Source organism: Myxocyprinus asiaticus, chromosome 35 (assembly GCF_019703515.2).
Source record: "Myxocyprinus asiaticus isolate MX2 ecotype Aquarium Trade chromosome 35, UBuf_Myxa_2, whole genome shotgun sequence".
In the NCBI taxonomy this organism is placed as follows: Eukaryota; Metazoa; Chordata; class Actinopteri; order Cypriniformes; family Catostomidae; genus Myxocyprinus; species Myxocyprinus asiaticus.
In genome coordinates, this window is record NC_059378.1 from 27,401,215 (window position 1) to 27,427,263 (window position 26,049).

The 26,049-nt window shown below is 36.3% G+C and overlaps 1 protein-coding gene across 1 annotated transcript in view; it reads left to right on the forward strand.

Annotated features, from left to right (window-relative positions):
• The window catches only part of LOC127425943 (sodium- and chloride-dependent GABA transporter 3-like), a 39,336-nt gene extending 13,672 nt beyond the window's left edge, over positions 1-25,664 (forward strand). Inside the window, exons 8-15 of the mRNA XM_051672298.1 lie at positions 9,477-9,580; positions 9,858-9,982; positions 13,846-13,958; positions 14,171-14,308; positions 16,327-16,429; positions 18,862-18,962; positions 19,069-19,239; positions 23,233-25,664. Of these exons, the coding sequence (XP_051528258.1) occupies positions 9,477-9,580; positions 9,858-9,982; positions 13,846-13,958; positions 14,171-14,308; positions 16,327-16,429; positions 18,862-18,962; positions 19,069-19,239; positions 23,233-23,382 (1,005 nt within the window). The 3' untranslated portion in view covers positions 23,383-25,664. The remainder of the gene's footprint in view (positions 1-9,476; positions 9,581-9,857; positions 9,983-13,845; positions 13,959-14,170; positions 14,309-16,326; positions 16,430-18,861; positions 18,963-19,068; positions 19,240-23,232) is intronic.
• Positions 25,665-26,049: the final 385 nt, after the last annotated feature.

The window sequence follows — 26,049 nt, forward strand, 5'->3', positions numbered from 1 at the left end:
TTTATTTTTATTTGCAACATGCCGAAATACAGTTTAAAACCCTGATGTCTGTGATTTTGATATTCCCTATCAATACACATTAAATAAGCATAAAAACAAGTAAACAATACCTGCCATACTGTAGAAAGGATCCAAATGATATGACAGTTCTATGGATTTCTTTTGAGTGAAAATCATGCAGTAACAAGGTTCCACACAAAATGTGGAACTCAGCTAAATATTATGTGATTGATAATTAAGTCAATAATAGTTTAATTGTTTTGTCTTTTAATTTCACTAAATTGAATAAGATTGCAGGTGCTTAAACCTGTAGTGAAAAAAGTGAAAAGTGTTAACTAGCTATTTTCACATGGGTTTTGTGCCTTTATTGCTTTTTAAAAAAAAGTCATGATACACCAATTTGTACACTATTCTTGGAAAGTGCCTTAAACAACCTAACAACCAAACAACAATCCAATAGTTTGAGTCTTGATTATTTGTTCAGAGTCAAGAATAAGCTAAACTTGAGTAAATCTCCATTTCACCAGTTTCCAAATCAAATCCATATTTTTGTCTGTTTCCATATAGTGTATACAGTATGTAGTGTTGCTTTGGCTAGTTCACATACACACAGATAAATCAGGAAATGAATAAAGCACATCAACAGTGTTTCACTTATATTTCATACTTGCTGAGGTTTTATGATAATTACATTCAGGTATACAAAGTGGAAATCATTATACTTTTATTAGTTATCTTAATGCCATTAATACATAAATACAGTATGCCATTAAAAAGGTATTTCTCTGAAAATAAATATAAAGTAATAAAAGTTCCTCTAAGTGTTCCTGCAGTGTCATTCACCTGCAGTGGTATCCTTGTGAAGGCTCCAGGAACTTTCTTTCTTCCTTTGAAAACAAAAGGAGAGTGCACCACAAGAACACCATCAGCAATCAGTGAAAGACATGTTTCTTTTTTAATTGCCAGCATTTTCTGGGCAGCACAGGAATGATAAAATGCACAGATAAAGATATTACACACCTAACGCACATTCTTTGCTCTTCATTTTGTTGCACTAGCATGAAAAATGAAGCATGTGAAGAAGTGCAGATTTTTTACAGAAATATGAAATCACCCAGTGCATTAATTTAATTTCAAATTAAATGAAATCACATTAAAATTATGATTTCCAAACTCTTAAGAAGGAATTCCCAGGTTGATTTGAAGATAAAAGATCCATCACTCCAACTAAATGAAGACTTGATCTCTTTAGAGCATACAGTTGAAGTTGATCGGCTGAGAGAACCCACCACTTTATATGATCAACTTAAAATGATCCAAAATTCACTAACCGTCACACTAAGGTTGCTAAATAATTTTGCCAGCAATTCTCTCCGTAAATCCTTTCTGATTGCTTTCTTTGGGCTTCTTTGCTGATCCTCCAAAATGGCTGTGAACATCTGTGTTGTACTTGAGCTGCAATGTTTGTGCTGTTGCAAGTCAATTGAGCTAATATTGTCCCAGCTGGTGGTTAGCTTTGGCCATGACTAAGAATGGTGTCTTTAGGTTATAGCACTTACAAAGGCAACACATCAGTAGATTCAGATAAAGATGCTTATTACACAGCACTCTGGATTACTTGACTGTGATTGGTCAATTGTGGCTTTTGAAAATATGTAAGGGATAATGTACAGTCCCTGACAGCATAGTCAGGACTTCACCATGAAGCAGTTTTCAATTGATTGAGTATGTTAGTATGTGAGAAGAAAGAGAATGCAGAGTCTCCAGAAACAGCTGAATTCCAGATCCATTTTGTGTCAGATTGGTGTTTATATTGAGAAAATGACCATCTGACTACTCATTATCCTGCTTATTACACGAGTAGTCAAATAAATTAATAAATGAAAAGATTATATTGTATGATATTATATCAATATTATATTGATTAGGTTTGAATATCCTGGTGACTGGTGAAATATTACTTTTTCCTCAGATGTGCAGTCAGTATTCAAAAATATCAGACAGCTGGATGGCACAATTGACCAATCACAATCGAGTATTTCAGAGAGCCATGTAATAATTTTGTATAATGACCGCTAAACTGTATACTAGAACGTTATACTGTGCCAATTTCATGTCTTTTGTATCACTTTCTGCTTTCTTTCTTCTAAACTCATATCAATATTTCATGTCCATTTATTTGTTTATTTGCTAAATGTTATAAGTGAAGTAATGTACAGTCAGTTGGTCATTACCACAAAATAAACCCTTTCAGGGTGATACAAGAGCCCTCCACTTTGATTCAAGGTCCTGATCGCCCTGTTGGGGTTTACTTTTTAATAAGAACCAGCTGACTGTTTACATTACCTCTTAGTTCTGTAGAAGGATAGTTGACATATAACATGTCCATGAACTTTATTTTTATTACCATCAAGATTTTAGCTTGAATTTTAACCGGATGTATAAGGGATATGTGTGCATATTTTAGGTACTGTAATTGGTCACCATTACTTTTAAAATGGTCACTGCTTTTAAACACCTTTTGGCTTCACTAGTTCATTTTAAGTGGTCCTGCAGTGTGACAAATTAATTTGGAACATAAAGAACAAAAATACCATGTAATGTCTTAATTAGTAAGAATTCATAAAAGCGCATGCATAATACTAATAAAATAATTAGCAAGTGCTGTTAAAAATAATTATAGTGAATGCCATGTCACACCTGAGGACATGTTAGCTTTCCAAAACAATTTTTTATCAATTACCCAGAATGAGTTTTGAGAAACAGGCAGGGAATTTTCAAGACATTTAGTCTGGTTACAGGATGTCTACTCATGGCTGAAGATATATGTGTGTCCATCATCACAGTGAACAGAAAGCAGGAGAGAAGGAACGTATGTGGATTGGCATTGGTAGCCTGAGAGAGAGAGAAAGGGTGATAAATAGTTGCTGTTTGTTGAAGGGGTGCCTCTGACACCAATGTTTAATTAGCTTTAATCCCACACAATAAGGGGTCTGTTCACACTTTCTGTGCTCTGTTGTTTTCCTTTATGATCTCACCACACCATTCAGGGTTCTGTGCCAGAAAACATCCATCGCTGTTTAAAAGTACCATTCAAAGAGATTGGAAACTATAAAATTATGTCTACCCTACTGTAAAAAAAAATAAATAAAAAATACTTAAACCAGCCTATGGTGGTTAGCTGGTTTCCCAGCTTGGCAAAGCGGGTTAGGGTGGTCTGGTCAGGTTTAGAGGCCAGCTAGATAACTAAACACCAGCTTCCCCTATGGGCAACAGCTAGATCAGCTTAAACCAGCTATGTCCACCAAACCACTTTAGGCTGGTTTAAGATTTGTTTGTTTGTTTGTTTGTTTTCCAGAAGGGTAATCTGGACACAAACCGACACTTAGGGCTCTATTTTAAGAGCGCTAGCATTAAGCATCTTACATGCAAAGTCAGTGGGCATGGCCACAAAGTTTTGCTATTTTCCTGCAACCATGCATTAAGTCTAGGTGCAAGTGGGTTTGGCGAAATTACACCTGCAATGAGCAAATGGGCTGAGTCAAGTGCAATTTAATTCTAAGATTTTTCTCTGGTTTTTGCACCGTCTTTGTCCTATTATTTAGTCCATTCCCTGTCAAGCACTATCGATATAAACAAAGACAGCACTTTCCAAAGAAGTTAATAGTGTAATTGGACTGTATTACAGTACAATGAATTAGAAGAATAGAAATATGGACTTCCTATCATTTGTGCATTTATTGTGTCCTTGTTGAATGTTCTGTTTCTATGACAGTGACATGCTCAGGTTCTTATCAGAAATTGAATGTAGGCTGTAGGCTCCGTTAAATGATAGAGAATGTGTTATTAATCATTTTCATCCACTGACACACAAATCATGGCTAATAGTAACAGTGATTGTATCGGACTTCCAGGTTACGCTGTGGATCGAGAGATTTTTGCACGCACTTCACTTCTTCCGGTCATTTTTGAAAGATTAAATTAATTTATTGATACATGAAAAAATTAAACCAAAAATATTTCTAAATTCAAATTACACTTTAAACGAAATGAAAATATCATCAAAATAATTAAGTGGTCAAAAAAATCATACAAAACTTAAACATTTTACCCTCTCCAACTTCTTTTACCAGCCCCTTTTGCAGTGACTTAAAAATCACTCTAAAACAACAGGTGGAAAAATAACAATATAAATTTGATCATAAATACAATTGTAAATATAGCTTAAAATAATAATAATAAGAAGAATAAGATTAAGAATCAGAATTGAAAAATTAAACCATGACATCTAAAAAGTTTAACACAAATCTCATACATTTTTGTTTCAAAAAACGGCTACAACAGTTATTGTCAGGGACATTATTTGATGTTCTGTACTTTCAGAGTTTTGGAAATGAACTTTATTATTCCCTGCTGGAAGAATCTCCAAACTGCAAATGCAGTAACTCAGTTTAGACTTTGCGCTGGGAGTAGACGTGCTTCTCAAATGTCTTAGTGCAATGACCTATTTCTCAGGAAAATAGTAAATTGCACTTTGTGGCACTTTATTTACATACCCACAGTTTGTGTGCATACACCCACGGATAGAGCAAACACCCCCATACATGCCCACATCGGCTTTGCTCTGGCATGAAAATTGCACTTAGAAATTTTGCACTGTGCTTAGCTCGGTCATGAAAACAGAGCCCCTAGTGTTTTTATACACTGTGCTTTTTTATGGTAGTGTTGTGGTCTTCATAAAATTTTGTGTTAAGAAGCATACTGTAAATAGAATCAAACACATTTTATATATACTGTGTATATATATATATATATATATATATATATATATATATATATATATATATATATATATACACACACACACAGGTATGTTTAGATTTTCACTATTGTTAGTTAACTTTCAAGACTGTTATTCTGCTATTCTGTGATGCAGGATACATTTCAGGAAATGAAAGTTAATTCTGGATTTATCCAAATGTAAACTTTAACTTTGGTAATGGCAGAACGATTTGTACATGCAATATAAACTAACAGTAAGTCGTTGTTGACAGAGGAGCGTTGGAATTGGAATGAACAACAGCAAGTTGTGTTTCTCGGTGGGTTTAGAGATCATAATTGAGTTATTTTCAACATAGACAGCCAGAGACGAATTTGCAGTTGTAATGTGTCTTTAAGATGCACTTCCTGGCTAAAACAAGACAAAAAAATAAATAAAAAAAACTCTAAATTAGCCACAACATCAATAAGCAACTTTTAAAGAATGTAGCGTAGCCTCTGAAAACCAGAGCATTCGTGCTGGTCAAGTGTGAAACAGAAAAGACGTAAATGACTGTCCCCATAGAATAGATGTTCTTGGAGGGAGGCTGCTCTCTGTTTTTAATGTTAGAGGGGTTACCCTGGTTACGCGAAAGAGGAAGTAAATACTGTGAGTTGTCAATTGTTTTCCCAGTAAAGGAGATTAGTGTCTCAATGGTTATGTGAGAGCATTTTAAAGAGATGCTGGCTTATTTTCCAACGACTCAAATAGATCCCCTATGGCCACATATTTACACAGAATGACTCTATTCAGAGTGCTTGAACCCTACAAGAGCATTGCAGCAAGTTGCAGGTGAGAGAATCTTGCACCAGACTCAGAAGCTAGTTTTCAAAGAAAGTGCCGGCTCTTAAAAGTCAGTGACCACTGTGTGCATTAGTGCAGGCAGGAGCTTGAAACTTCCTGTTGCCAATGTTACCCTAAATCAAACATCCAAAATCTACTGTAGCTTTGGCTTCACCTGAGGCTTATAAATGTCTCATATATCAACTGCAAATACTGTTTTTCTGGTTTATTATTTGTAATTTACTGTTGTAGCTGTTTTAATTTCTTTTCATGCAGATAAAATTCACTTTGTGTTACATATCTGCTTGGATGTATGTTAATGCTCCTCTTTTCAAAAATTACAAAAAAAGCACAATAAAAGTATCATAAGAGTAGTCCTTATGCAACATGATCACACGGGAAGTCACCATGATGCTTCTAAATGTTCCAGTAATCTGGCATTGGCCCCATCATGTCAAGTTACTGACAAGCGCCATCTTTTTTTTTTTTTTTTTTTTTTGCATTGCTCTAGATGTGTTTATCTTATCCTGTGGTGTGACCTGAAGCGCAACGTATCAGCAACTTGGGAGAGTCGTGTTGAACTAATAAGAATTAATCGTGTTCACATAATTAGTGATGACTTCAATTCGGAGGTTACATTTTCCTTTCTTAAACGTTACATTTAAAACAAATACATTTTTAGTCCACTGACATATAGGTTTAGGGTTGGGGTTTGGTGGTGCTTTGGGCACCACTCTGTAAGCATTTCACCTGGAAAATTTTACTCAAATGTGCCCCCACATTAAAAACCACTTCTCACTTCAGCCACTGGGGGCACTGATTCAAATTTCTGTAAGCACAGACTGAATTTGGCTCAAGAAAAGTCAACCTACTGTTTCCAAATTTACTGTAAAATAAGTCTACCGTATGACTAGTGCATTATTTTGCATGTCTTCTGAAGCTATAGGATAGATTTGTGTGAGGAACAGCTCGAAATTTAAGTCATTATTCACTGAAAATCTTACCCACCATAGGTCTCACATTTCATTCCTGCTTACACACATATTGGGTCTGTTCCAAAACCTAGTGAGCTTTCTCCGGAGGCAACATTTTATGACATCATAGGCGTGCTCCCGACGCGAAGGCTGTTCCAAGACGTAGGCATCTTAATTATAATGCCTCATAAGATACCTCGTTTTTGACTAATTTTAAGGTAACATCGTATGTATCCTTCCCTGAATGCACTGTGATGAGCTTGATGGAAAAATAAATCCAAGATGGTGGACGAAGTGACAGAAATTTGGATTATGAATATAATTCTAATATATTCAATACTGAAAATTATTGATAAAAAACTGTTTAATGTCATAGAAAACTGACTATTTGACCCAAAATGTGTGTGTACTATGCGTATTTACTTATTAGAGTATCACATTGTTTCTCTTGCATCACTTCTATTGAAATTGAATGACGCGCGGAGCTGCCGCCTATGTAGAGCGTTTCAAATCGCTCTCTTATGAGGCATCATTTCAGTAAGGATGCTGCCATAGAAGACAGCTGCCTATGTAGGCAGGAGACAGCAAGGCAGCTCACTAAGTTTTGGAACAGATCCTTAAACTTGCCGTGTCAGGATCAGTTATGCCAGAATTTTCATTTTTGAATAAAACTATCCCTTCAATAGTGCTTAAATAACCATAATTAGTTTTTGTGCTCAGGGCTCAAGTCATTTTATAGAGCATGCTGATTATTTGGAGCTGCTCTGTAGTCTAAAATCATTTCTGCAGAGCTATGTTCCCACCAGAAGCCTGCGGTCGGCTAACGAACGGCGCCTTGTTGTACCAACACAAAGAGGCACCACGTTGGTGGAATGATCTTCCCAACTCCATCCTTGAAGCTGACTCACTTTCTGTCTTCAAAAAACATCTTTTCCATGAGCACTTAACCAGTCACTAAAAAAACAAAAAAACAAATTCTTGTTGCACTTTAATCTGTCTTGAATACTACTATTCTGATGCTAGTGAAACTTTGTAATACAGCACTTTTCGTACCACTGTCTCCTTAAGATGATTCGCTTATCATGTATTCCACTTTTGTAAGTCGCTTTGGATAAAAGTGTCTGCCAAATTAATAAATGTAAATGTTGTAAATGTAGTTTGCTGTAACCTTAATTAAACTAAGAGTATGCTTTTGTTGATCTTTGATGTATTTACACGAGGCCGAGTAACTTCTTAAACCACATTTTGAGGTGGTTTAAGTGATCGGGTTGCTATCTGTCTCAAATGCATCTAGGAGGGCATTTGCACTTGGAATTATTATGATCTGATAGCTGGCCAATCAGTAGTGTTGGGGAGTAACTAATGAAAACTAGTGACACTACTAACTTGACTAAATTTTTCAGTAGTGTGACAGTAGTTCAGCTATTTTTAAAATAGTATACACTCACTGAGCACTTTATTAGGAACACTACGGTCCTAATAAAGTGCCCGACATGGTATTCTGCTAATGTTGCCCATCTGCCTCAAGGTTCGACTTGTTGTGCATTCTGAGATGCTATTCTGCTAACTACAATTGTACAGAGTTGTTATCTGAGTTACCTTAGCCTTTCTATCAGCTCGAACCATTCTCAGTTGATCTCTCTCATCAACAAGGCATTTCCATCTGCGGAACTGCCTCTCACTGGATGTTTTTTGTTTTTGGCACCATTCTGAGTAAACTCTAGAGACTGTTGTGTGTGAAAATCCCAGGAGATCAGCAGTTACAGAAATACTCAAGCCAACCTGCCTGGCACCAAAAATCATGCCACGGTCAAAATCAGATTTTCCCCCCATTCTGATGGTTGATGTGAACATTAACTGAAGCTCCTGACCTGTATCTGCATGATTTTTCACTGCTGCCACACGATTGGCTGATTAGATAATCGCATTAATAAGTAGGCGTGCCTAATAAAGTGGTCAGTGAGTGTATAAGGTGATATTATTTAATTCTGCAATCATAACTTCTGATTGCAAAATTTAATAGTATCATCTAATTGTTCTATATTTAAATATATATATATATATATATATTTTCTTGTTTAAGTTAGCTAATTTGTAGTTAGCTACGTCTTGTTAGTAACTTGTAGTGTAGCTAACACCTGAGTAACTTGACTGTATTTAAACTACTTTTAATTATGAGTAACTTATAGCTTTGGATGCTACAGTTTCAAAGTAGCTCTCCTAACACTGCCAAACAGAAAAAACGTTTTAAGTGACCATGTATAAATACTCCTTAAAACCACCTAATTATCATATTTCATTGTTATTAAATCTCAGCACCTGAGCTGCAGTTGTAGTCCAAAAGCAGAAATAGAATATATTTTAGAATATTATAGGGTCTTTCCACAGCTATAATTAAGCATTAGGATACAATAGGACACAAGAGGTTGCACTATATTGTAAAAATAAGCATGGCTAAGGAGTGTTGTTATGCATAATTAGCATGTTTTTATTAATATGCAGTGGAATGACTGTATTCAAAATATAGTAGAGCTTCGAGTCCCTTATTGCTTTTTTAAAATGTTACTACATGATTAAAAGATAAAGGAGGAAAGTTTATACTAAAACATTCTTTTATGAAGCTGTTATTCATTAAGTGGCATCCTTCCGATTGAAGATATAGTCTCTGACATGTAAACTATGTTTAATATCCAGCCTCTATGGGTGCTGTGCAGAGATATACACAGTACCTAGGTAAACAGGTGTATCACATCATAGCTGTTGCTGTATTGTGTGTTTTAACATGGTTGGAACAGTGTATTTACCATTTAGTATTCAGAATTGGAATGATCTGTTTTAAATTAATACAAAACTACTCTTAATAGTTCTATGACAATGTTATTAATTGGTGATTTTTGCAGGTGTGGGTGGATGCTGGCACTCAAATCTTCTTTTCATATGCCATCTGTCTGGGCTGTCTGACTGCACTTGGCAGCTACAACAGCTATAATAACAACTGCTACAAGTAAGTGTATAGTCACATCTTATAACATTACTGTATCACATAACATCTATTGGGCACGTCATTTAAATTCAGTTTTAAACACAAAGAGCTATCCCCTTTGACTAATGTTACTGTAACATATACAACATTTAATGTTAAAATGTGTTACATGCAGTAAAGTTAAAATATACAACCTTATTGTAAAGTGTTACCAAAATAACAGTAATGTAGCATTTGTGGTCCCATTTTAAAAGCATATATTCACAGTGAATGTGACATGACGCATCTCTGTTTGCAGGGACTGCATCATGCTGTGCTGTCTGAACAGTGGCACAAGTTTTGTGGCAGGATTTGCAATCTTCTCTGTGCTGGGCTTCATGGCGTATGAACAGAATGTACCAATAGAGGCAGTGGCAGAGTCGGGTGAGTGTGTGTGTGATAGAGAGAGGATATGTGATATCTAAGTGTAGTGTGTTTGGACTCATGTAATTTAAATTCACTTCTCAGAAAGGCTTTTTATTGTAAGACTTATTCAACAATACTGCATTACTTATTTACTGCAATAGAGCAATACTGACTTCAAAACTGACTGAATATTGACTGAAATATATACTTTGAAGGGGAACTGAATAATGATTAGAATTTGTGTTTGCTAAAGCAAGCATTATTATCACAATTGTGCATTGTTAGGGTTAGAGATTTGAACAAATCACTAGCTTTAAATATTAAAATTTGCTGCATGTCAGAGCTGTAGCCATATAGTGTAGTAGCATCACGGGTGACCCAATTTTGAAGTATTTTTCCAATCCTGCTTTTGCTCTTCTACCCTGTAGTGTCCTGCCTCTCTCTCCACTTTTCTAACTGATAAAGGTGAAAAAAAAAAAAAAAAAATGCTAAAGAAAATAAAGGCTTCAATGCAAAGCTCCTAAAGTATACTTCGGTTTGACGTGAATGCTTAGCGTCTACGTACAGTCAAATGCTTGTCTTTCAAAGTATATTTAATTGGACTGTGCGCACATACACAGGAGGTTGGCGAATGCATGCTACAACTGATAACAGAGACTTGACAATTTCTCTAAGTTTAGACCCAAAATGATGTCTTTATATTCCTTCATATAAAGTAAAGACTCAAGTTATTCAAATTGCAGGTATCTCCTGACCTCTTCACACACACTTATTGACATGCTTGACAGTTGTTGTTTCCACATTCGTCTCCTGTTGTCTAACAGTAATTTCATCTTCTTCTAGCGCTTCTTCGTGACAGCAACGGCTCAAAAGTGAGTGTTGCCACCTTGAAAACCCACTAATTAGTGCAAATAATTCCAGACGCATGTACATACTTCACGTTCAGAGTACACATGGTTAGAAAAATCGGGACACACACGTTCTGTGCTTGAGCACACTGTTGATGATGAAATTTGCATCACAAGTCCTGTACGCAGATGCCTGACTGAAGTTTACTGTGGGCTTAAGCCTGAGTGATGAATTCTGATCACTGTTTGGGCTATGGACATAAATGATCTCTCAAATCTTGTGGATTGTTGAGGAGAAGTGTTCTACTACTTTTCTAAGTGATCAGAAAATGTCCACCTGATGGATGGTAAGTCTACAAAACGGGTAAAAAATCCCATAGTGATACATTAATTGAGGGACCTGAAACATACTATCTAGGGACCAGAATATCATAGAAACTTGTGGGTGGACTCTTTCACTTGTTCCAGCAAGCAAACACTGTGAACACCCGGGCAAGCACATTACAAAACCCTAGCAACTGCCAAAAACATCATAGCAACTGAATAGCAACATGCTTAAAACACTCAGAAAGCCTAAGCGATCACCCACAATATCATAGCAAGTTTTGCACAAGAAAGCACATTAAGAGATAAGGAAACAAGTGTTCAGCCACTGTTTTATCCACAAAGCAATCCATAAATCCAATATTAGAACCTTTAGTTGGAGTCATAGCATATTTCTACAACCAGTATCTACACTGAGTATTTCATGAACAGTAGATTTGACATGATATTCTAGTACATTACTCTTCTGATATACTGTAGTGATCTCTACTGTTGGCCTGCTGGTCTGGGACAGGTGCCGCTGCACTCCAAAACCAGAGCCAAGCCAAATGGCATCAGTATAGTATTTCACCAGGACTGCCCAAAGACTGTCGGTTTGGACAATCAAGGTTTTAATAGAGCTTAAAGGTATAGTTTACCAAAAAATGAAAATTCAGTCATTGTTTACTTACCCATGTGTTGTTATAACCCTATATGACTTTTCTTTGTTTTTCTTAACATAAAGGGAGAAATTGTGAAACAAATTTGTGCTCAGTGATGTCATACAATGGCAGTTTTTGGTGACTATACCTCTATCTCTCTTAGTTTGATTGACTATACCGGTTCAAACATATAAGGCTGGGCATAGAAATGCATATATTCTTTGACTACAAACTCTTCAGACATGTTTAGTAAGTTTTGTTCTCTGTTTTTTGCGCAGCTGTGTTCTGTTGTTACTATCGCTGTGAACCTGTTTTTGGATAAAACAAAAATGTTTTTGCCTGAACGCCCCATCTCATGAGCAGGGGCAATGTAACTGCTGTTCTCGTGCACTCTCATGAATGCACACAGGACAGCAATTATCGGTCAAGAGTTTCATTTAATAATACATTTGATTTTGGTTTGTTTCTCACCAAACCTTATCGTATGCCTTCAGAACAAGTCATGAGTCAATAATTTATTAGAATTCTGAATTACTCTTTTGTGCTCTTTATGAAGCTTGAAGAGGTAGTCACCATAAACTGCCACTGAATGACATTTCTGTGCACAACATTTTTTACAGTTTCTTCCTTTGTGTTAAGAAAAAGTAAGTCATATGGTTTTAACAACACAGGAATGAGTAAACAATGACTGAATTTTCATTTTTGTGTGAACTATTCATTTAAGTAATATTTAACTTGGACATTCTATCAACAGCTTCCACGACTTGCTTTTAAAAGTAATTTGACTTGACAGTTTGTAAAAACAAGATCCCTGGGGACCATGAGGGCTGTAGCGGGTCCTTGGAGAAGATATCTAAAACAAATAGAATTTTCATTAAAATTTCTCATGACATTTCTAATTATTTAAATAAACATAACTTAATGATCTGATAAGCATTATGTATCAGTAATGTAATAATGATAGGTTATGTTTTATTGAATGTTAGGTAACACTTTACAATAAGGTTTTATTCATCAATATTATTTAATGCATTAGGTATCATGAGCTAACCATCAACACATTTTTTTTATTAATATTGGTTAATGGTAATTTATAAAGGTACAATTGTTCATTGATAGTTCATAATGCATTAACTAATGGTAACATATACAACTTTTAATGTTAGAAATGCACTAATATACACTACCGGTCAAAAGTTTTGAAACATTTGACTGAAATGTTTCTCATGATCTTAAAAACCTTTTGATCTGAAGGCGTATGCTTAAATGTTTGAAATTAGTTTTGTAGACAAAAATATAATTGTGCCACCATATTAATTTATTTAATTATAAAACTAAAATGTAATAATAATTAAAAAATTGAAATTGATGACTTGGACCAAATAATAAAGAAAAGCAGCTAATAAGTGCCCAAGATAGATGGGAACTCCTTCAATACTGTTTAAAAAGCATCCAAGGGTGATACCTGAAGAAGCTGGTTGAGAAAATGTCAAGAGTACATGTCTGCAAATTCTAGGCAAAGGGTGACTACTTTGAAGATGCTAAAATATAACACAGTTTTTATTTATTTTGGATTTTGTTTAGTCACAACATAATTCCCATAGTTCAGCTTATGTTATTCCATAGTTTTGATGACTTTACTATTATTCTAAAATGTGAAGAAAAAAAATTATAATAAAAGCTTGAGTAAGTGTTTCAAAACGTTTGACCGGTAGTGTAGTGTATGTCGGAATTAACAATAACCAAGATTAATAAGTGCTTAAAAAATGTTGTTCATTGTTCATTCTACTACTATAGTTAACTAATGTTAATCAATACAACCTTATTGTAAAGTGTTATCAAAAGTTATTCATTATTCCTGTTAAAAAAGATGGGTGGGTTGGCTGAGAGTCTGGTTGAGGGGTTCCTGCCCTAGATGATTAACAACCAATGAACACAGATTGGTGTGCTTGCTTTCCATCTGTCCAATAAAATTAATTAGAAAATGTTGGAAATGGATGGTGGTGATGTGATATTGCTGTAATATATTGAACACATATTTATTATTTTAATGTGACATATATTTCAGGTCCTGGTCTAGCATTCATAGCATATCCTAAAGCTGTTACCATGATGCCGTGGTCTCCTTTGTGGGCCTGTCTCTTCTTCATGATGCTCATCTTCCTTGGACTCGACAGTCAGGTGATAGATGCACACAGCCTGTTCACAATTTCTTTAAAGGAATAGTCCGTTCAAAAACAAATTTTCTGTAATTATTTACTCACGTTCACGACATTACAAACTCATGTACTGTTTTGTTTTTTTGTTTTTCTGAGGAACACAAAATGCAACATTTTCTTGACCAAATGAAGAATTGCTCTGTCTGCTTTAGCGTTACTTTCCTGTCTTTCTAGTTTGTGTGTGTGGAGAGTCTTGTGACTGCAATTGTGGACATGTATCCTAAAACCTTTCGCGTGGGCTACCGGAGAGAGCTTCTCATCCTTGGCATGTCTGTGGCCTCGTTCTTCCTGGGTCTAATAATGTTGACAGAGGTAAAGTCATTTTTCCATGTACTGATACATTTTCTCTAGAATGTAACATGGTCTTTACATTGGCATTAGTATTGTCCCAAAAAGTTGAGAATGATACATGTTTCTCGATGATGCATTTAAGCAATAAGGAAAAATAGGAAGGAAATAGTTTTATATATTGTGAATTTTGTCACTGCTAAAGTTGATTTTTATAAAAAAGTATAAAACTACACAATAGAACAACTTTTTAATTGCATTTTGTGTCCTCAATAATTTTAAAAGCAAATTCATTAGGAATACTTCTCAATGAGAATTCTATTTTTGATTTATTTATTTATTTATTTTTACTCACCATCATGTCATTTGTTCCAAACGCAGTTGACTGTCTTTCTTATGTGGAACACAAATGGAGTTGTTTTAATGTATATCGTGTGCCTTTTTTTCAATAAAATAACAGTGGAGAGTAACTTTGAAGCTTAAAAAAGGATCCAAAAGTGTCATAAAAGTTGTCAATGTGGCCCATGCATCATATTCTTCTGAAGGCATACGATAAGTTTTAAACCTGAAATTTAAGTCATGTGAAAGTGAAAATCTTAACGTACGTATGATGCATGTACATGAGCGTTGAGAGAAGTTTGTTCACAGTGGATTGCGTGTTCACACAAGAAAGTTTATTGTTTTTAAGATTTAAAGTGAGGCACAATCCACTGCCTTAGTACTGAAAAGTCGATAAGGTGATATTCATTAAAACATCTTTTGTGTTACGCATAAATGGAAAGTCATAAAGGTTTGGAACAACATGAGGGTGAGTTAATTTTGAGGGAATTTATTCCATTAAGTGCCATCCTTCTGCTTGAAGATATAATTCTTGGCATAACATGAATATTGTTGTGTCACTGTATTGACCATTCAGGTTTCAGGATTGAAAAATGTTATTAGATAGAACACAACCTTCCATCGCTAACATATGCCACCTTCTCCAGATCTGGACATACTTAGAGGTGTCTAAATCATGTGCTGGCACAATAATTATTCTGATAAAATAAGCATGAAACACTTTAATGAACAAGCCAGATGTCTTATTTATAAGATCAAAACTGTCAAAAACAAGCAGAATTTCCAATTTCCATATTTGTTTGTCCTAATGGAAACACTTGGATAAAATTTGTTATTCCTTTACCTGGAACCATTTAATGCTGGTAAACATTATTTATTTATTATTATTATTTATTTATTTTTTATGTTATGTCATGAAAACAAATTATATAATAATAATTATAAAAAATATGTGCACTGGATTTTACCTTTAATGTCTGAGGCACCAGCATAAGTGACTGCAGTGTCTTGGCATATTGCTGTCGCTACCTAGCAAGTTACTGTGACTTCCTGTTCTGCTTCAATGGCTGGACTGTGGATAAAAATAGGCCTGAGACAGGAGGAAGAGCTTTCTGCCTGTAAAGTGCAGTCAGGTGAACATTTCAACTCTGGGTATCATGAATAAAACCATCCAACTGTGGAATGGAGCCTCTCTAGTGTGGAATGTCAGAAATCCTCTGTTACTAAGAGGAGAGGCAGGGAAAGATGCTTTTAAAGATGTGCAGCCACTCGGTTTGGCATTTTCCCATCTGAAGATCTAACATCAATGTCAGCAAAAGTTAGGAATATTCAGGAGGTACATTATAGGAGAGGTACAGTAAGATATTACTTCAAGTAGTTGGATTTGAGATGAAATAGAATTGAATTTTATTGAAGGAGTAATCCGAGCTAGAGACAAAATATCATCAACCATGTTTTTTTTTTTATATATATACATCAGATAGTAAGCAACAAAAACTACCCCAAAGTACAATGCTACTACCATGTTTTTTGGACATGGTACAATGACAATACTATGTTTTTTAGACATGTACCATAGTAGTCCTGTGTTATTCTGATACCATCATGGTTCTTTTTGGAAAAAAAATAGTTATTCTATGCTTTTAAACTCAGTAATCTACAACTAAAAGTCTTCTTTGACATGACACTCTGTTCTCTGTCAGGGTGGCATGTATGTGTTCCAACTCTTTGACTCATATGCTGCCAGTGGCATGTGTCTGTTATTCGTGGCCATCTTTGAGTCCATCTGCATTGGCTGGATCTATGGTGAGTATTTTTTTTCTATTACCTTAATGCATATTCTGTATCTTTAGTCTAAAAATATTTCAGGTGGCTAATTTTTACTCATGTCTAGTTAATTTGGCTGTTAAACAAAATCATCTCTAAAATTACTGTTGCATTAAGTTCTTCTGCAGAGTTCGTAGAAACATTGTTTGCTTCTTGTTCCATTGTGATGAACATGTTGTAGGCATCATATTTCTTTTTATTTATTTATTTTTGGCAATGCCATAATAATATTTTTGTTTGTTTGTTAAAGCCACACACGTTTATTCTTTGAATGTTTTTATTATAAAAATAACAAATCTTGGTTCAGAAATGCTGAGTTCCAACATTAGAAATTATCTGGATTCTCAAGTCAGGTCAAATCATTTTTAATCATATAGCACTTTTCAAAGCAGCTTTACAGAAAGTTATGCTGTAACAGAAAATGATGCTGTATTGTTTGTAATGTCTTAAAGTCCGCATTGAGCTCATTGAGCACATCATGAAAATCATGCTTTAAAAATTATTTATCTTTAGATCCCCAGAGAGCAAGACAAAGGCTTGCTACTTAAACTTTACAATTTAGTGCATTCATTATAATGGAATAATTTTATAACACAAACGAGACAATCTAATTTAATGTTTAATCTAATATAATTTAATCTTTATCATAATCTGTAATTAACAGACCTATATTTTTGAGTATATGTTTTTTCTATTTAAATTATTAATGTAAATGTTGAGGCTGTTCACAGCATTGTCATATTTCTGTAGCTGTTGTGCCACCTGCTGGCAAGAGTCAGAGAGTGCATGTAATACATAATTTCAGTTGACAAGCAGGTGTACAGTCATTTTAGTGTCCTTTAAGGAAAATATTTGTATTGCTAATACATGCATATTTATTTTATTATAAATAAATATGACAGTCATATATAGACCACTTTTTTGCCATCCAATCAATTCCCTCTATGGATAAATCAAGTCCCTATATACACTGGCGGCCAAAAGTTTGGAATAATGTACAGATTTTGCTCTAATGGAAATAAATTGGTACTTATTCACCAAAGTGGCATTCAACTGATCACAATATATAGTCATGACATTAATGACGTGAAAAATTACTATTACAATTTGAAAAAAAATTACTTATTTGAGTTCTCATCAAAAAATCCTCCACGTGCAGCCATGACAGCTTTGCAGATCCTTGGCATTCTTGCTGTCAGTTTGTCCAGATACTCAGGTGACATTTCACCCCACGCTTCCTGCAGCACTTGCCATAGATGTGGCTGTCTTGTTGGGTACTTCTCATGCACCTTACAGTCTAGCTGATCCCACAAAATCTCAATGGGGTTAAGATCCATAACACTCTTTTCCAATTATCTGTTGTCCAATGTCTGTGTTTCTTTGCCCACTCTAACCTTTTCTTTTTGTTTTTCTGTTTCAAAAGTGGCATTTTCTTTGCAATTCTTCCCATAAGGCCAGCACCCCTGAGTCTTCTCTTTACTGTTGTACATGAAACTGGTGTTGAGCGGGTAGAATTCAATGAAGCTGTCACCTGAGGACGTGTGAGGCATCTATTTCTCAAACTAGAGACTCTGATGTACTTATCCTCTTATTTAGTTGTACATCTGGCCTTCCACATCTCTTTCTGTCCTTGTTAGAGCTAGTTGTCCTTTGTCTTTGAAGACTGTAGTGTACACCTTTGTATGAAATCTTCAGTTTTTTTTTTTTTTTTTTTTTTTTGGCAATTTCAAGCATTGTATAGCCTTCATTCCTCAAAACAATGATTGAATGACATGTTTCTAGAGAAAACTGGCCATTTTTGACCTAATATTGACCTTAAGACATGCCAGTCTATTGTATACTGTGGCAACTCAAAAACAAACACAAAGACAATGTTAAGCTTCATTTAATGAACCAAATAGCTTTCAACTGTGTTTGATATAATGGCAAGTGATTTTCTAGTACCAAATGAGCAATTTAACATGATTACTCAAGGATAAGGTGTTTTGAAGTGATGGCTGCTGGAAATGGGGCCTGTCTAGATTTGATCAAAAATGACTTTTTTCAAATAGTGATGGTGCTGTTTTTTACATCAGTAATGTCCTGACTATACTTTGTGATCAGCTGAATGCCACTTTGGTGAATTAAAGTACCAATTTCCTTCCGAAACTGCAAAATCCTACATTATTCCAATTTGTTTTGTTTTTTTCTCATTCAATCTTCACTCAGAAATATGTCACATTACAGAAGCAAATTGGCTTGCGAACAGCATTTCATGTTGACATATAGACTGATGTACAGTATACTGATATGATAAAACATATTCATTGAATGCATTATTGTTGGATGAACTTTTCACTTTGGATAAAAGTTCCTGCTAAATGCATAAAAGTAAATCATGCTGTATTTGATGTCATTTGTTTAATCTTCAGGTAGCGACAGATTTTATTTGAACATTGAGGATATGATTGGATACAAACCCATCTTCTTCATTAAATGGTGCTGGAAGTTCTTCACTCCAGGCATCTGTGCAGTAAGTTTAATGTCTTGTCTCATCTATAACTTTTTTCTTCTTTTAATTCAAGATACATTTTAGTGTCTTGGATGTATGATTTTTTTAAATCTTGCTGTCTTTTCAGGGCATCTTTCTGTTCTTCTTAATCAAGTACAAGCCTTTGAAGTATAATAATGTGTACACATATCCAGACTGGGGTTATGGCATTGGTTGGATGATGGCCATGTCTTCTATGGTCTGCATCCCTCTGGGAATCTTGTTTCAGATCTGGAAAACAGAAGGCACTTTCCGTGAGGTAAAAGCCTTATTCTGAATTAGAGGTTTTTGCTAAGACAAGCATCACAATTACACTATTAAATGATACGCCCTGGCAACCACTCATAGCAACAAGTATTGTGTAGGTGAGTTTTTCACAGGCAAACACCACTCACATTCATCTTTGTAACATCAGTGAAGAAATGTCTGTCCATTTGCTCTCCCCTTCACTGTTCTTGATTCCCCCAAGAGCACCCTTACATTGTTGGTCATATTTTTGGAAGGGATGTAGAAATGACCAAATTTTTAGCAAGATTACTTGAGAAAAACGTCATATCTCTTGAGATGCCGTGACATGCCAAAAAATGAAAGTTGCTCTGGTACAGCGGGAGTGCAGATATATTGTGAGTGTAGTGCAGATTTGATGCCACACTGTGGGCATGATGAGGATGCTGCCCTGACGTGACCCCATTGTGCCATGTCTTATTGATTGTGTCTGCTTCAGAAAGAATACAGAGCTGTTTGATGGGGTTTGTGTACTATACCAGCTTACTGCTATACACATTCAGTACACATAACAAGTTAGATTTAAAATATATAAATATGAATAACTATATATAAAACAGTGCTTCTGATATATATTTATATATACAAATATAAATAATATACAGTATATATACACACACACCGATCAGCCACAACATTAAAACCACCTACCTAATATTGTGTAGGTCCCCCTCGTGCCGCCAAAACCCACATCTCAGACTAGCATTCTGAGATGCTATTCTTCTCACCACAATTGTACAGAGCGGTTATCTGAGTTAGCGTATACTTTGTCAGTTGGAACCAGTCTGGCCATTCTCTGTTGACCTCTAAGATAACTCAGATAGCGGCTCTGAGTGCAGTAGAAAATTAAAATAATCAGGAAATTATAGAAAAGAAACAAAAGCAGATCAAAAATATTTAAACCGAACCTACAATACACTACAATTTTTTAGCTCTGCATGCATGCATACACAAAATAACTAAATAAAGGAAATAATAAATAAATAAATAAACTGCAGGACTTTTGCCCATGTTGTATATATACAGAGACAGTTTAGAAAAGACGGACCACTGGTATTAAAATGAATGGGAGAAATTTGAATGCCTGCCTTACAGGTAAAAGAGCCATTCACCTTGGTTCTTTGTTGATTGACATCAATCACAGCAGCACGGTTTATGATACTGTTATTGTCAGATTTTACTGCTGATTTTAAATATGTTCTATGATCGTAATCTTGACCAACTGTTTTGGAAATTTCAGTCATTAATTTCCATATTCAAGTAGATAGGAGCTGTACTTTTATGCCACTTGCTTACAAAGAAAATAGCTGCCCAGCCTGCCCAAGAGTGGACTGACTTGCCTTGAAAGGGGCTTTGATATATCAACCAATCACGACCAAGTACGTTGATACTAATAAGCAACTGTTGTATGAACCTTGAAAAGAGACGCGGCCAATGTGAAAGCCCAAACGCAACTCGTTGCTCACGCCTCGCTCACACCCGCCCACGGGGGATATGTGAATCCAGTGTTAGACTTTGAGGTCCTTAATAGATAACGCGTCATTCACTGGGGGTGTGGTTTAGCGTGAGGGAAATCGATTCCCCATTACCATAGTTACTCATTCATTCCTATGAGAAAAACGGGGAGAAATATCAGATAGATTTGGCAATTGTAACAATGAAAAACATGACGAAAAGCTGTTGTGTAGTTGTTTTTGCACTTCAGACAAAGCCAAAAAAACCCTGAACTGATTTTCTTTAAATCACATTTCAACCAATAAATAGAGAAGCCTATATGAGCACTGCGGCTGCAAGCTTTTGAGCTGTTGAGCCACAGTTCAGCAGAATAATGAGTAGTCTGCCATTTTTTTACTGACTGTGAAGAAGGACCACTGGGCTTCCAAACCCTGGCCAACAAGAAATTGATGAAGCAGAATAAAAAATAAATAAATAAAATAAAAATAAAAACACTGAAGCTGGCTGATTATGACAATCATGGTGTAAAACAAATAATTATATTAAGCATGTTAACTCTTTTATTCACATATCAAAAATTAAATATTGTCTGTCAATAGGCCTGATCAAAAAGTGATTTTATAAAAATATATTCAGACTTACAACTATATATTCAGGACTTACAATGAAATTGTTTGTTCTGTGTTCATGTTTTGAGTTTCTTATGTTTATTTCTCTGAGTTTTAATTAAAGAAGCCTGCACATAGATCCTTCTTCTCTTGCCTCATTCCTGCAAACATTACAGAACAACTGACCAACACCACGGATCTAGCGGCTTTGCAACTGTATGATCTCAAACAAGGAGAGGGGACCATCGAGCAATATACAGAGCAGTTCTGCAGTCTCGCCCAGGTTCTCAATTGGGGAGATATAGCACTCAAGGACTACTATCGTTTTGGACTCAACAAGCCAGTGAAATCCTGTCTGCAAGGAGGCAGATGTGATCTTTCCTTGATTGAGTTCATTGACTATGCTTTGAGGCTCACATTCTCCCCTTACACTGTGAGGTATGGCAGTAATCCTATGCTGCTGCCAGCCCCCATGCCTGTCACGGTCAACGAGCCAGCGCCCACACCTGCCACGGTCAATGAGCCACTTCCTGCAGGCTCGTCCGTCCCCGAGCCAGCGCCTGAAGCCTCATGCGACCCAGTTCCAGCGTCCTCGACTACAGATGCCGTTCCCACAGCAGTGCTCTCAGCCATCCGGAATAGGAGGAGGAGAAGAGCTCCTGCTCCCCAGTCGCTACCAGCGCTCTCGGCCACAGAGGCTGTTCCCCAGTCGCTGTCAGCGCTCCCGGCCCTAGAGGCCGTTCCCCAGTCACTGCCATCGCTCCCGACCACGACGGGCCTGTCCATTTCTCCGAGGCTGTCGACGAGTCCATCCATCCAGCCCCAGGTGACTTTCGAGCCTGTTGGGTCCACGGTGACTTTCGAGCCTGTTGGGTCCTCTGTGACCATGCACCAGGCTGTTGCTCAGCCCAGTAACAGCACCTGTCAGACACAAGCTACCAGTATGTTCAGTGTCCAGCAGCCACCCACTTCCAGTATGACCCCTGTCAAGCGACCGCCATCCAGTCTGCTGATCCTTGTCCAGCGACTCCGCCCTCTGAGTCTTCTACGGCTTCGCCCTCTGAGTCTCTGCCTACTGTGGCTTCACCCTCTGAGACGCCGCCCACTGCAGCTCCGCCCTCTGAGTCTCCACCTCCCTGGCTGCCAGACCTTGCTCCCTTTGTGGACCAACTTCCCTGGCCACCAACTCCATCCTGGCTTCCTGGTCTACGCCTGTCTCCAGGCCCTCCACTGGTTCCACCATGAACTATTTTTTGTTTTTTTGTTTTTTTTGTTTTATGGAGTGTCAGGAGCCACTCCTTAGATGGGGGGGGGGGGGGGGGAATTGCCCTCGTGTTCTCTCTGTCTTTGTCAGTTGTTAACCTTGATGGATGTAATGGTTTGTTCTGTGTTCGTGTTTTGAGTTTGTTTATTTCTCTGAGTTTTAATTAAAGAAGCCTGCACTTAGATCCTCCTTCTCTTGCCTCATTCCTGCAAATGTTACATATATTCAGATTTTACATAAATATTTCCTGTTTGGCCCCCCATAATTTATATATATATATATATATATATATATATATATATATATATGAATAGATACAAAGTACATGACTTTGTAAATCAATAATGATTTATGTAACATAGCTTTCCAGATTTCCATAGCTTTCCAGACCTCATAACAAAGTATGTATATACATAAATATTGTACAGAAGTTAGTTTTTACAGAATGTAACAAGGGGTCCCTGCTCCATCTCTCCAACGAGGGGTCCTTATATAAATATATTGAAGACCCTTGTTGTACCTTACATTGTCCTTGACTTTTGAATTGACATGTTAGTTATTATGCAGAAAAATAAATCTGTGCATGTTAAAATGGCCCACAAATGGACTCACACTATATATTATGTGCATGTGACTGCAGAGAATCAAAAAGCTGACCACCCCCAGCTCTGACCTGAGAATGAGGGGTCGACTCGGGTCCAGCGGTCCCTGTGCTATCAATGACGCTGATGCCAAAATGAAGGCGGATGGCAAAATCTCCACCATTACAGAGAAAGAGACACATTTCTAAACCCAGGACATGGACATTACTGACACAAAAGAGAAAAAAGAATAAAATATATGTTTGCCTTTATTTTTAAAGAAAGAAAACTATGATCACATTTGTAGTCTTGCTTTTTTGCACAAACAGGTAACACATCACAATTTAACATGATTAAAACTGTTTTGTATCAGAGTGTATCTAAATCTAGATAAAAATGTTGTCATATTGTGTCACTCTTTGTTACGTTAGTCATTTCTGTTCTTTTAGAAAGATGCCAAGGTATAATGTGCTGTGAAATTTTGTTACACATTGACTCTTGGCCCTGTGCAGATTACTGTAGAGTTATATTCTGATGATTAGGAGACCTGTTGAAGACCATTCCAAATGTTGGCTGTGTGTTTGAAGGTGACTCTCTGTGTTGTTGGTTGTGCTGTGGTTCTCCATCCTTCAGCTTGCTTGACTCGCGGGGCGAGCATGACGTAGCAAGCCCTTCCTCCACGGTTTCTTTAGCAGCTCAAATACTTGGCCATTTCACACCAATTAAACTGAGTTTAATTGAAGGTGACAGACCAAGCACAGTTTATCACTATTCTAATTTCGGATTAAGGGTCCAGAGAGTCATTCGTACACACTCTTTAAGTACATGAAGTTCAGTCTTTATACTGTGATGCTTTTGTAGCCTTTAAAGGAATAGTTCACCCAAAAGAAAAATTTCTGTCACCATTTACTCACCCTCATGTCATTTAAAATCCTCAATGTAAAACTAAACAAGAATCTCCAAGCTGCTCTTTTTTCATACAATGTAAGTACATTGTGACCATGGGCTGAAAACAAAAAAGCACCATAAAAGTAGTCCATAAGACTTGTATGAACATGTATAGTGCATGGGGTGCGGTATTGACACTGTCCTTTTCTGCATATCATGGCCCCCTTCAACATATCACAGTGCCATTTTGTGGCCTCTTCAGCCAGTTGCGGCCCGTTTGGCACCGTTTCGCGGCCAGCCCACCAGAAAAAGTCCTGGTTCTCACTATGGCCAGTCCACCCCTGCCACCATATACCAAGTATTCTGAAGCTGGACGATGGCTTTGTGTCAGGAACAGACAGAATTTTCACAGACAGAAAGTCGATATTTGCTAAAACGTCTTTCCCTCCATTGCAGCTCTCAGACTAAAAACCAATGCCATTTGGTTTCATTAATGTCAAACCAGATGCAAGGTGTCTTTACATACCAAGTTTGAAAATGTGCACACGCATATGAAATTTGATAGCTATGGTGTTTTCATCACACAAAGCTATCGTATGATTTCAGAAGATTCAGAATATTTTGCACAAGTCATTAAGTTTATGCTTTTTTGAGCTTGACAGCCCCAGTCACATTATGCTTTCCTTAATAAATAAAAGTATGGGATATTTTTTCTTTCTTTTGTGATGCTTTTGTGTTCCACAGAAGAAAGAAAGTCACACAGGTTAGGAATGCCATGAGAGTTAGTAAATTACAGAATTTTCATTTTTGGTTGAAATATCCTTTAAGGGGAGTTTGTTGGCCCAAGGGTGTTTTTTATTCTTGTCGGCAGAGGTTCAGATAAAGGTTAGGTTTGCATGTGGGGAAAACATTAATGGTATAGATACAGTAAAGAACAGATTTGGTGTGGAAAGATATAAATGGCAAAGTGCAAAGTATAAATGGGCCCAAGAATTTAAATAAATGTAAGGAAGCTGATCCCCTAGGAAAGAGTACAAGCGACAAGGCAGTATAATCGATTTACAGTCATTTTTACCTGTTTAATTTCTGTTTTAAGGGATTGTAGCCAAGTCATTGACATCCATTAAGTCATTAGAAAGCAGTGGAAATGTGTTTGAATGACCCTAGCAATCCAACAGCCTTATGCACCTACATCAATTTGTGCTGGATCTGTAATGTACTATCAAAGTTAAGAGCACTATTGTGTTCAGTGTAGTATCCCCAGGATGCACTGCAAGTCCTTTGCACATGCATGCAACATTTGGACTGGCCTGTTTCATTGTGACATCATCAGTTTGTGAAAGTAAACTTGTTTGATTAATGGCCAGTTAACTTTTCAGATATATGTGTATTTTTTACATTGTTTTAGTTTTTTTGTGTACTATTTCTTGTTGAAAAAAAAAAAAAAAAAACAAACATTGTTTCTTTAAAGACTTTTGATATGTCATTCAACAATGTTGTAGACTTATGATGGAATTGATATGTGCTGTTTACACAGATTTTGGTATTCACAGGACATGAATTTTCTGCTTACTCATTTTTAAAAATAAAAGTTGAAAAGGGATGTTTCTGTTTGGCTATCTGAATGATTCTTAACTACAGTTAAAAGGGAATCCAACTACACTACCATAGCAATGGAAGTATGCAGGTTTTGAAGGTGAAGTACATTAATTTCTCCACCACTTGTTCACCAAATGGTACAGATTTCCTGAACAATACGTCTGTCTTCCATTGGTCTAAAAACAAATAGTCCCACCCCAAACTCACGCCATTGACTTTGTTTTTAGGTAAAATTCCTACGTCATCTGGTCACATCAGATCATAATATTTCATAATCATATCATACATTTAAAACATACAAATAAAGTCTGAAATTGTTCAAGACCGTTTTCCACTCTCTTTCTGACCATTATAAATAAACATAAATTTATAAAAAAAAAATTTTTTTT